The sequence below is a fragment of the Apodemus sylvaticus genome, chromosome 11, assembly GCF_947179515.1.
Source record: "Apodemus sylvaticus chromosome 11, mApoSyl1.1, whole genome shotgun sequence".
Taxonomy (NCBI): Eukaryota; Metazoa; Chordata; class Mammalia; order Rodentia; family Muridae; genus Apodemus; species Apodemus sylvaticus.
The window spans coordinates 62,366,150-62,383,984 of record NC_067482.1 but is presented as its reverse complement, the minus strand read 5'-3'; the positions used below and the strand labels follow the sequence as shown (position 1 = coordinate 62,383,984).

Below are 17,835 nucleotides of genomic sequence, written 5' to 3'. Positions count from 1 at the left end.
AGGAGACGTGCTGGGGTGCATCTAAAGGTTAATACACAACTAGATCACTCTTTCTGAATCTGCAATTTGTATTCTACTTGACATTTTCATTTGTTATATTTATTTTCAAATAATAGAACATGGTTAATAATTTAGGATAGTGAAATAATTACATAGTTACCTAAGATTAATGTTTTTAAACATAAAATGCAACCTTATCTATACAATCAACTTTCCAAGAGTTCTGAAGGAATAATCTTTGAAGGTTGTTATGTGTGATACAAAACTTTTCATTACACTAAATGTCTGTCTTTATAGGAAAGTATATTTTATGATGGGAAAAGTACAAAAGAGTAATGAGGTTCTGTTTTGACAATCTAGACATGTTTACATGTTTCTAAAGTTGCTTTTTCCATGGAGATTTACAATATAGACACATTGATGAATAGGTAGGTAAGTAGGTAAATAAATAGATGAATACTATAGAAAGGTACATAGTTTATTGGTAGACTGCTGATGGACACATAAAAATGGAAAATTAGGTGTATAGATTTATACATACATAGCTATCATACTAAGAGTCAGAATTTGGTCATTTACTGGTTTTGCATTAACAAAATATACCAAATATGCTTGAATACACCTTGGCCAGACAGATTTTTGTTGCTATACCGGTTTGCCTACCCATCTCTGTTATCTCTATTACATGTCAGATATCTTCCATTAGCTTATACCCAGAGATTTAAATCCCTTATACAAAGCCTGAGAATCTAAAATCTATAGGACCAGATATTTATATGCCTTTAAGAAGTTTAGTATTTAAATAAGAATGTTTCTTAGTCATCCCTAAGATAGAGATGCTTTCTATCTCCATCATGGTTCAGGTGACAGAAAAGGCTTAAGAACCCACATATTTTGAGACTTCAGCAAACCATTTTATTTGACTCTACCAGAGAAGTTGGGATCCCAAGCATTGTAAGACTATTAAAGCTCTCTGTTGTTCTGGGTACAGAAACCAGGAGTTTATATACTCTTCCTGGTTTAACCAAGGCAGGACATGAGATCACATGTTTGGTAAGGTCCTTGTATGATAATTTGCATAAGGTTGAAACATATCAACTCAGTTTGGAGCACATCCGGCTTTCAATTTCCTACCTTTTATTCTGGTGAGTCATAACAATTTTTGACTGTTTCTCCTACCTGCTCCACTTCAGTTCCATGTTCTCTCCTCGGAGAGTGGTATGCAATCCCCCTTCTCTAACTGTGTCACGTTTCATTCTTTTCACTACATTATAAGAATTCAAAACTTAACCAAATCTATTGTTTGCCAAAAGGTGGCATTCATAAAAGTTGTCATTAAGGGCCCTACCATGACTCTGTCATAAACCACCTGATGCTGAAATGAGCCTAAACACCATTGCTCCTTTTACTTGTAGCTATCACAAATGTTTCTTTGCCTTAATTTGGGCAAAGAAAGATCTTGAACTGGAGACTGTGTAAGGCAGAGCGCAGAGAGATCGCTGCCTTTATTATGTTGGACTGGGTCCCCGGGGTGAAAAAGGATTTGACAGCTTGGCAATAGAGACGATACTTAAATGGGATGAATTCATAAATCATCTTTTAACTGTAGACTTTTGTACACATCTGAAGTCAGTGCAGTTACAAAATGTCAAACAATCGTCTGCATATTCTAAGATTGGAGGCATATAGGTGACCTTTACTGACAGGGAAGCATAAGTCCAACTCTAGAATTCTGTGTCCTGTTTAATCCACGTCTGACTTAACAGAAGAATTATCTTATAATGTGATTTTGTTGTTTCCAATTTAACATGGAATCTGATTACTGAACATGAGTTCAGAAAACAGAAACCCAGCTAAACGCATAGAATATAATAATGTTGCCATTGTTTTAAAATCATCTAAGATGTCAGTTGCTTTTTTTCCCTTTGATTTTTTTATTTAGCCTGTACCTCAAATGCATACAATGAGAACATGAATTCTTTTTGATGGCAGCAAATAAAATGCACTAGAAAAGCTTGTAAATCAGCATGGAAACAATACTCCATTTAACATCTGTATCAAGACATACAGTTGTCAGTGGAAAAAAATTCAGAGACCTAAAGAGAATCTGACAAGGAAATCAGCACATAACAAGCAATCTATAAATCTGAGCTAGAAATATTTGAAACGAGATGAATGCTTGCAAGACATTCAGAAATGGATAGAGGCATAGTTAAAGCCTGAGCAACCAAACAGCACAACATGTGGTGCCCTTTCTGTTAAAAAAAAGAAAGACTGATAACCCGTAAACTGTAAGGTTTAATAGTGGTTTCTGTTATCTAAACATTACTGAACCCCCCTACACCCTGTAATAGGCAGATATATTATTCTCTACATATTAGTATTCTCTACATTTTAGGTCTACTTCTCTCCCAGCTGGAAGTTACTTTTTTGCGAGTATTATTCAGGAAAGGTTAAAGTTTTAATAATTTTGTTTCCTGTGAATCTATATTAAAATCAGATTTTGAAGTATGGGGAAATAAAAATTTAGTGATATCAAATTTTGAAAATAATTTTATATTTTTACGTTAGCTTCAGAGATTTGGGGACTTTATTTGTTTAATATTTTCTGATTATTAATGTATAGTTTTCATAAAAACATTTCTTATAGGAATATTTTCAAGTAATTCCTTGAAAAATGTGTAAACTGAAAATTAGGAATATGGTATGCCTACATTATTGAAACCATGTAAATATTTTCCTAGATAATGTTAGATTTGGAGCTGATCTTGGAAAATAGTTTTGCAGTAGTAATTATTGGGTTGGGTTATGTGTGTTTTCAATAACTACACCCTCTCAGGACCACATAGAAGTCTGAATGCTTTCCTCCTTTCCTATTAAAATAATTATTCAGAACAATGGCCGTGTGCATAGTTAACTGAGTTTGTGTATTCACAGAGTCTATGTTATGGAAAATATAAAGAACTCTTTAACGTTCCCATTTTGTCTCTGGGCCCCTAAGCAAATGTTCACGTCACACCTGCTACAGTAAAGCAGCCAGTGCCAGTTGCCTGGTTTAGATACCCATCTCTAGCTCCCTGGGATGCCTTTAACTTCTGCCCTGTTCTTCTACATGTTTGTGTGTTTAGCCAGCTGTAGGTAAGAAGTGTAAGCCTGCCTTCAGTTTGCTCTCTCACACTGGCTTTTCTGTTGTTAATGCTGCACGTTGGCTTCCTGTGTGCTACCCTTACATTGCAATGTAAAAAGTCTTTTGTCTCTTCTGTCTTTGTCGCTGCCAGCTGCTAATCTGAATGAGGTGGAAAAAGGTTAGTTGCTCTTTTTAAGTCTATTATGGTTTGTACTTTAGTTCTCCTCTGTCTTTTAAAGCTACTAGATTTTACCAGGTGTGCTGGGTAATGATGTCAACAAGAGATGAAGTCAGCGAGTGCTGTGTCAAATCATTCCTATAGGTCCTTGATATATGTGTAGCTGCATGAAACACTATAAAATGGTTCATTGAAATTCACTTCATCAATTTATAGAAGGCTGTGGTAGAGCTCTGAGAAAAATTTATGTCTAAAATTAAAAATGTATATTTTCTTTTTCCTATTCGTCCATATGATTTTACATTTTTAAAGATATCATGAGAAATGTAGGCCCTTTAACACAGGATATATACTATACTTTGGAAAAGCATTGAAAGTATTGAAGAGTTTTTCATAAGTTTAAGTCCATATCTTTCCTACTATGTCCGTAAAAATGTCTGAATATATATTACTAATTGAAACATTTTATACCATATGAATGGGGTTGCATTTCAATGATAATTGACTTACCTGCCTAGCATGCATAAGACGCTGTTTCCAACCCCATAACTACAGAAAGTTTAGGTAAAAATAAGTTATATATGTATATATGTCTATACATATATATATTTCTAATATACATGTAAACAATGTGCTGATATGTGTTTCTTTGACTTATTTATACATAAACAATGTATTATACATGAAATAACTTACCACATAAATTTTAAAAAGTCCAAGAGATTTATTTGTACAGTGAAACTGTCAAATTGATATTACTGAATCTACTGAGTTCTAAGCAGTGTTCTTAAAGCATTAGCTTTGGTGAATAGTCACTAACATTGCTGACATCCCACTGGGTTTTCAAACACATTCAGAGCCAAGAAGGGGGAATATAGTTGTTAGAGCAGTAGCCATGCCAAAAGCAGATCTTAGAATCTTCATGAACAGGTCAAAGTCTAAGAGTTACCCCTGAATCATTTGGGTTTCTAAAAGACTTTAGGTCCTGAGTACAGAAACCAACAGAATGTGCTAGTCTTGATGGGTACTGGTATTCAAGAAATACTTGCAGTATTATAAGGATGATGGAGGAATATATAGAGTATCTCCTTCTCATCTGTTAGTGAGAAATTTCTTTTCTGTTGCTCTGTTCAAGTGACTTACTGTGTTTATTTGCCTAGTTACATTGTGTGAAGAGTGAGTTTGGAAAACATGTAAAAAAATACTTTGATCTTTTAGACTGAAAATATGGCTTCCTATGCTGTCAATGTACCTAGTACTTCCTTGGTTTACTATCTTCTGTCCATTTTATAAGTATAAAAACAATTGATGATCTGCCTAAGGCCAACTGGATCTTCAGATCACAGCAGAAATTATTCTGACATGCAAATATATACTTAATTAGTAATATGTACTAATTCTTAGAAACAAGCTGAGTACTTTAAATCAGAATATGGTTTTATAAGCTGACTATATTTTACACTTATGTTTACAAAATGTGGTGCTACAATGAGTTAGCTGTTGACCTGATTTTCTTTTAAAGCAAACCTTTGTGGTTGGTTGAAGTGACAGTGATATGTCTCTGGATACAGATAGTAACTGCTGAGGAATTGCATTATAAACCAATGATACTGTATGCTTCAATGTGTGCTTACTCAAGAATATACACCTTGTCAGTATAGTTAGTGTCTTCCTGAACCTACATCACCCACTATAAACTTCAAACCTCTTACTATAACCAGTTCCACTTGAAGCTACCTCCAGTCTTGGCTACTTTTCATACCACACAATATTGTTAATTGTATATGCAAAACAAGCTTCCTTTACTATTCTATCTGATTGCTAGAGACAGTCATCCTTGTGGACCTTTGAAACAGTAAGCTTTGGTTCCCAAACTCAAGTGCATAAAGATAATTTATTGTATTAGTTGCAAATTATTAGGACCTAATCAGTGCCAAAACCATTAATAATTCTTAGAATGATGTTATGCTTTGTCCCAGAATACTAGATATTGGTATGGGGGGAGTGTAAATACATAGTCTTTAGTCTTCATGTCCTGGAACCAGAATGTATAAAGTATAGGGCTTCTAGGATTTAGTTATTTTCTTCTGTGTCCCAGGAGTAATGACTCCTATGCTCCTCCATGTATGTTTGAGAAAAACAGCAATGAAAAGAGTCTCTAGGAAAACATTGGGATAGTAAACTTTCATACTATCTGGAATCATCTGGAATATTATGGAGCATCCTGGTGAGACATGCTTTTCATTATCTGATGCCAGTTCTTCAGGCTGAAGGATGGGAATCTGGTAGATAACTCTACCTGAGAAATGCGCACATGAGACAGATCTTTCCATAATTTCACTAAGTTTATTTTATTTTGAAGCTTTTATTTTTTTATGCTCATTGTGAATAAAAAGACTGCATGTAGGTATAAGTGGTCATTTCTATTAGCTCTTGCATAATGACACCTGTACCGTGACATAGTAAATATGTTGGACTAGGACATATTGAAAACTAAAGAACTCTTGGCAGTCAGTTTAGACTTTCTGCATCATTTTCAATATTCATGATCTCTTCATAACAACCTGCTGTTACTTTTGTATTGCTATGTAAAAGGTCTGCATTTCAAAGTCAATATTGCTATGGGCATAGCTGAGGTCTTCCAATAAGGAAAGCTAATATAACTTTAGCCACTTTAACTGGAGAAAGTATTTTGGCAATCTTGCAAGGTCAAGTGGTTTCTATTCATCTTCCAACCTTTCAGGGCTTTCTTCAATGTGTTTGAATCCAAGAAAACATTTTAAAGGAACTCTCTGCTCTCGTTCGTTCGTTCACAGTGACCACTGAGTAACAGTTTAACTTAACCAGTCTTGCTCCCTCTCATTTGGATTTATTTACTTTGAAAAGAGAGTCTAATTTCTTTTTGGACTTGCAGTAACTATTAAAAGTAGCTAAATTCTTTAGCCATAGAGATCTTTGAAGGAAGTACCTCCTCTCTAGATGTGTTTATTTGGAGGGGTGAGTTTTTCCATCCAAAAGTGCATAAGATGTTTGCTGAGAAAATATCTACGTTGGGACACTGCTAAATACTGAAAGTGATACAAACCCCACCAAGCACTTGCAGGTTCACCGAGCCAATCCTAGCTGTGTTCTCAACCACAGGTTCAAATCAGGTCACAGCCATGGCTTGTGCGAGGCCATCGCTGCACATGTCTGAAGTACATTCACAAATAAACACAGATTACACTGTGTGTAAATCAAATATGATGGAGCAGCCGCTGATGCTTTCATGTAGAAAGCAAAAATTCAGAAACAATTTTTTTTGTTTGTGTTTTTCATCCTATAAAACATCTAGGGACATGGCTTCCTCGGAATTCTCTGAAACCTTTCTATGATGAAGTGGATTTCACTTTATTTCACAGGGTTAGCACAACCCGTGTTTTGCACAAACCACCTTTGATGCACACCTCCAGGGGGTGGGGGGAGGACTGCTGTCAGTAACTCATGTGTCTTCCCAATGCTGCAGGCCTCTACACCACTCCCCGGTACTCCCATCTTAACAACTGAACTTCATTAACTTTAGCTTTAAGTGAGGGCTATCTGGATAGTTCACAGTTATATATTGAAAGTCAATTAGCAATGTCTAATTTAGAAGACAGGTTTCAGAATGGTAGGCCCCAAAAAGCAGCAGACTGTTAAAGGGAATCCTTAGGAACTTGGTGTTCATAAATCCCTCCTCACTTACCAACAGCAGTTAGGTCATTCATTGCTCTTATCACTAGTAAGCATGCTAAATATTTACATGGGAGACTCAACATTCCTTTGACTTTGCTAATATGCTCTGATGCCTAAAACTTTAGTTTTTAATGCAATATATAACACAGGCCTGTCTTAGATCAAGAAATAAGGAGAAAACATAAGTACAATCTGTCCTTCATATCAACAGACTGCTTATCTGAACACTCAACCGACCATCAGGAATCTATAAGAAAGCTTATATCTGGACTAAATAGGCATATGCACTATTTTTTTGTTGGCGTCCTCGACAACAGGACAACCATTTACTTTTAAACAGTGTTTAGCAGATTGAATAATGGAGAGCTGGTTTAGTGTGTATGCAACAAGGAACTAGATTAAAAACCTTGATGGCACTTGCGTATCTGGGTTTAGTTTGCATCGCCCACATCATCTGGCTCACAATCACCAGAACTCAAGCTCCAAGAAATTCAGTGCTCTCTTCTGGACTCCTGGGTACTTTACTCACATCCACAAACCACACACACACACACACACACACACACACACACACACACACACACACACTTTAAAACTAATAAAATAAAGCTTTACAGTTTGTAAGGAGATATGCCTAGGTTATAAGCAAGCACTAGTTCATTTTACATACTGAGAATAAACAGTAGCTGGTGGAATGACCCCTAATGTTGACTGTGCTTTCCTGTAGTGAGAACAGATGGCACCCCTACAACATGTCTGAGATTCTGCTTTTAGTTTTAAAATTCAGCAAAGAGAAACAACCAGATCCGTTCATCTTAACTGTTCTCGGGCATACCATTTGTGGGCTAACATATACAGTCCCTCTATTAGTGGACTCATCTTGATTTTCTACAATCTTAATCATTTTTGCAAAATAAATTGAAAAGATGACTGACCTCGGATAATGATCAAGGCATGTTTGACTAAGAACATGATCTCTAGCTGTTTTATTCTCTTGCTCCTTTTGGTCACCTGTGCCTTCTGTACCTTCATTAACATTTAAAATAGATTTTACCACAAGCACCAAGCAAGCCAGTGCTAAGATTTCATGATGTTTTTTTTTTTTTCTCTACTTAGTACATGATTGATCGGAATGGAGAGTTCCAAAAATGTACATTAAGGAAACCCTTGCCCTTGCAGGGTATATTTTAAAGAATATATTTCTGTGCAGTTTATCAGGTTAGGTGCATGCATATTTCAACACCTTCTTTTGCTGATCTAATGCATATATAATAAAATTAATACAATCTATCTAGGCTTTTCTTACACAAAATTGAAAGCACAAAGTTTCAAAGAATGATGTCTTTTACTTTACAAGTATGTACCCTGGGGATTCACTCAAGAATTCAACCAGACTTCCTCCCTTGTAACAACTGTACTTACAAATGTCATAACTGATTAAGTTTAACACTAGAATTCCAATCCAGTTATTTAGATACCTGCCCCGTATTTCATCTCCTTCATACCAGTATTAATGATATCAAAATAACTGCCTTGATTAGATTCAAGAATAGCCTGCATTGTCGGCCCCTCATCCTTCCCCATGCATCCCTGCATCCCCAGTTTTCAGAATATGTTCCCAGATCACTTATTGTAAGCAAAAAGAGAACTGAATCTAGGTGATCTAGCAGATGTCAGCCATGGTAGGACCTAACTAGTCCTTTTGTTCCCTTTGTGGTCGGCACTCCTAACTGGAATTCAAAAATTGAGCTATTGGAAAATTTGGATAATTTCTCATTCAGTTACAACTAGTACTCTTCTGTATTGCTCCATTTTGCGTAAAATAAACTAATAGTTGAAAGAGTAAACTTGAGTTAGACATTTCCAGAAATACTTATCCTGGTACAAAATGACCAAATTATTATATCTTCTGGATAGTTTGTAAAATGCTTCTTTCCTTGATGTGCCATTGCTGACTCTGTGGCCTTGTATGGAACCCTGGCGTCATTGGCTCACTCCTGATATCTTTCAGCTTCACTCTGCATCCTAATATCAGGATCCTCACCTTCACTTGGCATCTCTAAATCTCTCTCATTCAGAATCCCAGTCTGTTCTTCCCCACAGCATCATCCTTTGAGAATACCTGGAAACTTTCTTGCTTAGATTCGAGCCAGAGGCACTATTAAAATGGTTGTGGTATAATGTGTTAAAATGTTTTCCTTAACCATTTCCCTCAGGGGCAAATTCCATGAGAATAGGAGCAACTTTTCATGTGGTCACCATTATACCCCAAGCATGTTCATAGGGGCCCATACATAGTTGGCACTAAAACTACAGTATGACAGAAATAAGTGCAGTCCTCCGCCCTTATCAAGCATAGGTCTTTTTGTAACAGATGGAGACCATTACAGAAAAATCACAACCAATCTAAATGCAGAGTTGTGGAGCTCAGCCCTAATGAATACATCTACAGAACACACCTACGTGTAATGCTCAGGGAATGTTGTAGAAGAAGGGCAGAAAGTTTATAAGAGTAGAGGTCTGGGAGTCTGGGTTGAGATGGTGACTCCTACTAATTTCAGAGGCTTAACTCATTGAGTCTCAACAACATGAGAAGATCAAAGACAATTCCAAAGTGAATGAGAAAAAAGCCCCAGAGGCCGCAACCCTAATCAAAGTACTGCAGGAACCCAAAGAATGCTGAGATCAGGAGAAATAGTCTTCCCCAAGGAAGAGAACACCACTTGGCTATCCCATACTAAGTGATCAGCCTTAAAAACAACCATGCAAATAACATTATACAGACTGAGCATATAGTTAGAAATATACATTTACATACAAATAAATGTATGATTGTAAAAACAATTAATGGAAAAAGAGTCCATGAACTCAAAAGAGCAAATAAAAGTATATAGCAGAGTTTGGAAGGAAAAAAGCAAAGAGAAAAATGATTGTATTGTAATCGCAAAAAGGGAAGCAAACATAATTTATAAAAAGTAGAAGAGGGAGGAAAATGGTCAGGTTATTGTCTTAGCAGCTCCATTTTGAGACCTATGGTTCTTTAGAGATATCTGAAAGCAAGAGTCTTTCTGTGCAAAGAGCAAGACTGATAGGAGAGATCCTTTTTAGTCTGGAAGCAGTTAGAATTTCTATAAAAAGTAAAGCCATTAAAGGTAAATATTAATTTAAATAAAAGACCATTTAATAAAAATGTGGTGAGAATTAAAAGTTAATAATTATTACAAAAAACCTGGTAGAATATGGTATAAATATTACAGACTAGTAGATTGCAGAAAGAAATTTGAACAAAAAATATGACACGAGTTGAGAATTTAGAAGGGCGATAAACAGAAGTTCCCCCATTGTGTTTTAAAAAGCAATTGTAATATCAGTTAATCACATATATCCATAATAAAGCAAGAGTCAAGTTTCACTCAAGGTACTGTTTCCCAGAGGAGCCTTCAGTGTGTATTGAGGCTTCTGTGTCTCCCTTGTTTATTGGTACTTCGAGGGCTCTGTGCTTATGCTGACATTTCTGTTCCCTACTGAATGCCATAATGCCGTATTGTGTCACTCAGTGTAGTGCTTTCTGTTGCCTTCCTATCTACATCATCCATCTCTTCAGAGGAATTTTTCTTTTACAAAAAGGCTATTTTAGAGACACAGTTAAACGTTAAATCTTCAATTCTAAAGCCCCCTTTATCAATGAAGAACAGAGGCCCAGAGCAATAAAAAATAGTGCATTTCAAACAAACAATTCTTTGATATCCCATAGAGTGGCAAAAGACTCTTCAAGAAACACACACACACACTTTTCACCAATGAGAATAGATTCCTTGAAGAATCTCTTCATGTTGGGATTACTTTTCACTCCAAATCAGGTGTTATAAACTCTGACGATCCAGCTTTTAGTGTTCTGCCTAGGAAACGACCATCACATTTTTTATCAAACTAGGGTATCCTTTTAAGTATACTGGAGTAGCACCCAGTAATTGTCTTGAAACAGCAGATGTATATTAGCACTATCCTGAGTAAGCCAGGATGACTGTTCATGTTACCACTGCAGCAAAATATGCAGGAAAAGTATTTTCACTGAAGTTTAGTAACCAATGGTTTTTAGTTATTTCTCAGGGGTGGGACATGGAAACATCATACTCTCTTGGGTATCATTCTTCCCATGCTTCCTTTTAGCTCATATATAGGATTTGTTTATCTCTAATCCATTTTTTAACCAATCAGACATACAGAGAAAATGTGATCAAAGAACTAGGCATGATTTCAGAGTGAAAAAATATATATCCATTTAAAACAACTAGTATGCAGTGTAATGTGTTTGGAAAATTCTGGCATGGAAAAATGCTGGGCTTGAGCCATCCTAGGTCTACATACAATGGATCATTAATTTCTCTTTGTTCTGCTAAGTAACGGACACAGCACAACCATCATGGTTCATTCTTTCCTCTCCAATATGCTGAAACAACACAGTCTATGAACCCTTCACACAAAAACTGTTGAAAGCTGGTACAATGGGAAAATGAATTTGTTCATCTAATCAAAAATGGAATCACAAATACCATGAAACCACTTTGTCCCATCCTATTTCTTTACCATTGGGACTTTTAAGGACTCAAAGTAAAAAGCAATTAGGATTTCCTGAGAGTCACAAAAGCAAAGTTTGTCTGTGTTCATGTGTCTTGAGAGTTAATGGGTACAGCCAATGGCCAATAATACTCTAGCATATTTCCCTAATGGGAATGGACACATTTTCTCTTGCCAAGTTAATTACATAAAGACATGCTGATTGGTCAGTAGATTATAACCCAAACTATATAGAATGGAATTAAGAATATGCCCACCTTCTTTTTCCTGTCATGTTGACGATGATGCTCTCTGAAGAGGGTAGTCATTGAAGTTACCTCAATTTTGTGACCATTTAAAAATTAAAACTCAAATTGTATTTTTTGTTGTTTTCCTTCTGAGAATAATTTGGATACATATAGTTAAAAACTAAGTAAAACACCCTTCTCATTTCATGAGGGCTGCGTAATATTTCAAAAATATGTCAGGAGTCTCTTCTTTTACAACACCTAAAATACTTGTTTCTGTTCTTCCTGGAAATGGAGTGGTGTTACTCCTGCACAGTTCCCAGATTTAATGTTCATGTTTAGTGCAACACCTGTCAAGGGGACTTTGTTTATTTCCCATCACAAACTCAGCTCCTAAGACTTCACACTGCAAGATGCCATTTGCACTTTAAAAGTTTCTCTTTGGGAGACCAGGGTCAGTGCTTCTGTCCATTGGTTGGGTGCAAATATCTACATTTAGAAGGTCTCTTTGGGAGACCAAATGTAGCAGAATTAAACACAATTACTAAATGAAAGAAAGAGCCCAATGGGAGCTCTTATATATTTTTTCAATTACATCCTTTTATTCCCCTCCTGGTCCACCCTCCGACTGTTCTACATCCCATACCTCCTCCCCGCCCCCCTGTCTCCAAAATGATGTCCCTACCCTCCACTCCCACCCCACCTAACCTCTAAACTCCCTGAGGCCTCCAGTCTCTTGAGTGTTAGGTGCTTCTTTTCTGACTGAACCCAGAACTGGATTGGGAGACTCATATCAGCTGCTAGATTGGTGGTCCAGTATCTGAGAGCTCTCGGGGGTCCAGGTTAATTGAGACTACTGGTTCTCCTACAGAGTCACCCTCCTCCTCAGCTTCTTCCAGCTTTCCCCAATTCCACCACCGGGGTCAGTGCTTCTGTCCATTGGTTGGGTGCGAATATCTGCATCTGACTCTTTCAACTGTTTGTTGGGATTTTTGGAGGGCAGTCATGCTAGGTCCCTTTTTGTGAGTGCTCCATAGGCTCAGTAATAGTGTCAGGTCTTGGGACCTCCCCTTGAGCTGGATCCAACTTTGGGCCTATTGCTGGACCTTCTTTTCCTCAGGCTCCTCTCCATTTCCATACCTGCAGTTCTTTCAGACTGGACGAATTATGGGTCAGAGTTTTGACTGTGGGATGGCAACCAGATGCCCTGTCTTTCTGCTGGAAGTGGACTGTACATGTTCCCTCTCCCCAATGTAGGGAATTTCATCGTTAAGTCCCTCTCTTTAAGTCCCGAGAATCTCTTACCTCCCAGGCTCTGGTACATTCTGGAGGGTCCCTCCAACCTCCAACCTCCTGAGTTTTCATGCTTCAATTCTTTCTGCTGGACCTCAGATATTTCAGTCCTTTTCCCCCACCAAATACCCAATCATGTTCCCCTTCTTGACCTTCTCCATCCCTTTTCTCTCCCAGGTCCCTCCCTTCCCCCTGTGGTTGCTTTCTTCTCCCTTCCAAGTGGGAGTGAGGCATCTTCACTTAAACCCTTCAACTTTTTGACCTTTTTGAATTCTGTGGGCTGTATCTTGGGTATTTGCCTCATTTTTTGGTTTTGTTTTGTTTGGTTGTTTGTTTGTTTGTTTTGGCTAATATCCACTTGTTTGTGAGTATGTACCATACATGTCCTTTTGGGTAGAAGTGACCTCACTCAGGATGGTATTTTCTAGTTCCATCCACCTGCTTGTAAAACTCAGGATCTCCTTGTTCTTAATAGCTGAGTAGGATTCCATAGTATAAATGAACCACATTTTCTGTAAAAATTTTTCTGTCGTGGGACATCTGGGTTGTTTCCAGATTCTGGCTATCACAAATAAGGCCAATATGAATATAGTGGAACATGTGATTCTGTAGTGTGGTAGGGCATCTTTTAGGTATATTCCAAAAAGGGTATAGCTGGGTCTTCAGGTAGATCTATTTCCAATTTTCTGATGAACCTCCAGGTTGATTGTACCAAATTGTAATTCCACCAGCAATGGAGGAGTGTTCCTCTTTCTCCACATACTCGCCAACATATGTTGTCACTGAAGTTTTGTCTTAGCCATTCTGATTGGTGTAAGGTGGAATCTCAGAATCATTGCATTTCTCTCATCACTAAGGACTTTGAACATTTCTTTAGGTCTTTCTCAGTCATTTGAGATTCCTCTGTTGTAAATTCTCAGTTTATTTCTATACCCCATTTTTTGATTAGGTTGTTTGGTGTTTTGGTAGTTAGCTTCTTGAGCTCTTTATATATTTTGGATATTAGCCCTCTATCAGATGTGGGGCTAGTGAAGATTTTTTTCCCAATCTGTAGGTTGCCCATTTGTCTTATTGACTATGTCTTTTATCTTACAAAAGCTTTCCAGTTTCATGAGGTCAACTTATTAATTCTTGATAAGAATGTGTGAGCCATTCGAGTTCTGTTTAGGAAATTTTCCCCTGTGCCAAGGAGTTCAAGGCTCTTTCCCACATTATCTTTTATTAGATTCAATGTGTCAGGTTTTATGTTGAGGTTCTTTATCCACTTAGTCTTGAGCTTTGTGCAAGGTGACAAATATGGTTCTATTTTCATTTTTCTACATATCGACAGCCAGTTAGACCAGCACCATTTGTTGAAGATGCTTTTTTTACATTGTATATGTTTGGCTTTTTTGTCAAAGATCAAGTGCCTGTAACTGTGTGGTTTCATTTCTGGGTCTTTGATTCTATTCCATTGATCAACATGCCTGTCTCTGTACCAATACCTTACAGTTTTTCTCACTATTGCTCTGTAGTAAAGCTTGAGGTCAGGGATGGTGATTACCCCAGCCATTAGCCAATATCAAATTAAATGAAGAGATATTTTAACCAATCCCATGGAAATTGGGGACAAGACAAGGATGCCCACTCTCCCCATATCTATTCAATATAGTACTCAGAGTGCTAACTAGAACAATACGATAAGAAAAGGAGATCAAGGGGATACAAATTGGCAATGAAGAAACAAAGGTATCACTATTTACAGATGATATATAATAGAATACGTAAGCAACCCCAAAAATTCTACCAGAGAACTTCTCCAGCTGATAAACAACTTCAGCTAAGTGGCCGGATATAAAATTAACTCAGATAAATCAGTAGCCTTCCTTTACACAAATGATAAATAGGCTGAGAAAGAAATTATAGAAACAACTCCCTTCACAATAGCCACAAATAATATAAAATTTCTTGGGGTGACTCTAACCAAACCAGTAAAAGAGCTGAACAATAACAACAAGTCTCTCAAGAAAGAAATCAATCTCAGAAAACGGAGAGATCTCCCATGCTCATGGACTGGCAGAATTAACACAGTAAAAATGGCCATAATACCAAAGGCAATCTATAGATTCAATGCAGTCCAATACCAAAGGCAATCTATAGATTCAATGCGGTCCCCATCAACATCCCAATACAATTCTTCAAAGACATGGAAAGAGCAATTCTTAAATTCATCTAGAAAGACAAAAACCAGAATAGTGAAAACAATACTTAACAAGAAAAGGATGGGAGCATTTATTATAATGTTCCATCTGGGAAATTTTAAAGTACAAACTTAAGAGCCTAGCTGCATTATTAGTGATGATTTAATTATTACATGGAAAATTAAGAAGTATGTAAGGATTAAAAACTAACCTAATGTAAGTATAATGAGAGAACCTCAAACTCTTGCCTTGACTACTGCTTGCTCAGTAGATGGTATTTGAGTTAGCACCTTATACATCACAGCCTATGAAGAGGCAAACTCAAACATACCAGGATTTGTGCATAGTCTGATCATGTGAAGGAATGAGTGAAAGAGTATTAATAATAATAATAATAATAATAATAATAATTGAACATATATTATTATGAATAATAATAATATATGAATAATATATGAACAGCAGCAACCCACAGCCTTAGCCTATAGTCATGTAGTCATGCTACAGGTATAAGCAGGAAAGAGGAAATTGACAACTTAAATGTAAGAGGATCTTACAGTATTGAACTTGGGCATGTGGTCTTCTGCGCCCATATCTTGTGGGGTGGGCCCTATTTTGCCTTGTTTAAAACCATGACCTGTGATGCAGCCTACTGACTTATGCCTGCCTACCCTAATTGCAGAGCTAACACTGCTTGCCCTGTTGCAGGTGAACTGTGCGAGGAAAAGCTGGACTTCTGTGCACAAGACCTGAATCCCTGCCAGCATGACTCCAAGTGCATCCTGACTCCAAAAGGATTCAAGTAAGTCCCAGGCCAGTTGGAGTTGGGAATTGGGTTGGGGTTTCTTTGAGGAATGTGTCTCCTCCACCGTCCTGAGTTTCAGTTTTGCCAAAGATTAAAGAATGGGTCATATGTGCCCTAGAGTTTGTGACAGTTTTGCAAATAGTTCTGTGAACCATGGACCTTAATTAACACAATAAAAGCAAATAAATAATACAGAGAAAGCTTTTTGTTCACCACAATGTCTGGGAAGCCCTTTATGCAATGAAACAGCCTTTGAATTCGCTTCCTTACTTTTAGATAAAGGGCAATCCAATTAAGTTTCTAACATCCACCAGGTAAATGTAGTTTAAAACAGAGAGATTGGCTTTGGTGTAACTGAAAATTCAATTGTCTAGAACAGGCAGTTGACTATGGAGGTCGAGGTACTGAGGCAAGGTTACTCTGTTCAGCCCTGGTTTGTGGGTATTGTCTTTCTGATGTCTTATTGATAAGGACCATTATTAACCTTATTCTGGAGATCTAATATAACCCATTCACATTGCATAAAGAGCTCCCTCAAGTGAGGTAAATATTAATCAAAATCATTTCTTTTCCCCCTCGCAATATTTCTGAAATATGCTAGGTACCAAATTAGATGATACCTTTGTTACACTCTTAAAAAATATTAATGATCTATCTGCAGTTTTAGAGCTGGCAGTAACTTAACTGTCATCTTGCCTAAATTCTTCATTTTAAACACAAGGGAACCGTAGCCAAGAGAAGTCATGTCCCAGTGCTAAGGTTGCACATTCATTTACTGGTAGAACTGAAACTAGACTTAATATTTGCAATTATGGGGTTCATGGAAACCATATTCCTATTAATACACTTTCTAGTTTATTATTACCAGAGTTGGCTTGAAATCAAGTTTAAACTGGATTCTAGGAGATGACACAGTTATACTTAGGAGTGAAACTATGGTTACATAAGATAACTGACAAAAACATCTTCTACTCCATCAACCAGCGTTTGTGCAGCTTCTATGCACATAGAAGTGTAGGGTGACACCAGCTTCATTTCTATACTACTTCACCACTATGTACCTCTCCACAGTCAACCTTCTCAGTGGAATAACTGAAGCCACATAATACAACTCAGAAGTTAACTTCACTCATGTCTGGGAAACATTTTATGAGCAAATGGAATTTGAACTGGTTATCGAAGAGTTCGATTTTTTTTTTAAATGCTACGAATTCAACTCAGCCCTGCATTTGCTAGACAAAGGCCCTCACCCTCATCCATGTCTCCGGTCGTTTTACTTTTAATTATATATTTGAGAGGCTCTTACCGAGTTGCTTAGGCTAACCTCAAACCTGTGATTTGTTCTCTTAGCCTCCTGAGTTGCTAAAGTAATAGATAGCAACCCTAGGCCCTGCCAGGATTGAGAGAATTACTGAATAAAGATCACTTATTCAGAGTGGAGGGTAATGTGATCTGAGTTCTGACAGAGGCCACTGTCTTTGGGTGGTTAGTGAAGCAAATGCTTACAGAATTATCTGTTTCCAATATTACCAGTAAATTTGTTTTAAAATTTAAATTTTCAGAATACACGGATATAGTCGAAGCACGTCCTGACTATGTTCACTACCTTACAGAGAAACAAACAAAAAAAATGGATGTAGTTCTGAGTCCATCTTTACTTATACTTAATTTCCAATTCTGGCCAAAAACTAAAATTCTTACAATTTTTTTTTCATTTTATACACAATGCTGCA

The 17,835-nt window shown here is 37.1% G+C and overlaps 1 protein-coding gene across 1 annotated transcript in view; it reads left to right on the top strand.

Annotated features, from left to right (window-relative positions):
* Slit2 (slit guidance ligand 2) overlaps nt 1-17,835 on the top strand; it is a 323,981-nt gene that overhangs the window by 278,192 nt on the left and 27,954 nt on the right. The window contains exon 29 of the mRNA XM_052199289.1: nt 16,006-16,099. Within this exon, the coding sequence (XP_052055249.1) occupies nt 16,006-16,099 (94 nt within the window). The remainder of the gene's footprint in view (nt 1-16,005; nt 16,100-17,835) is intronic.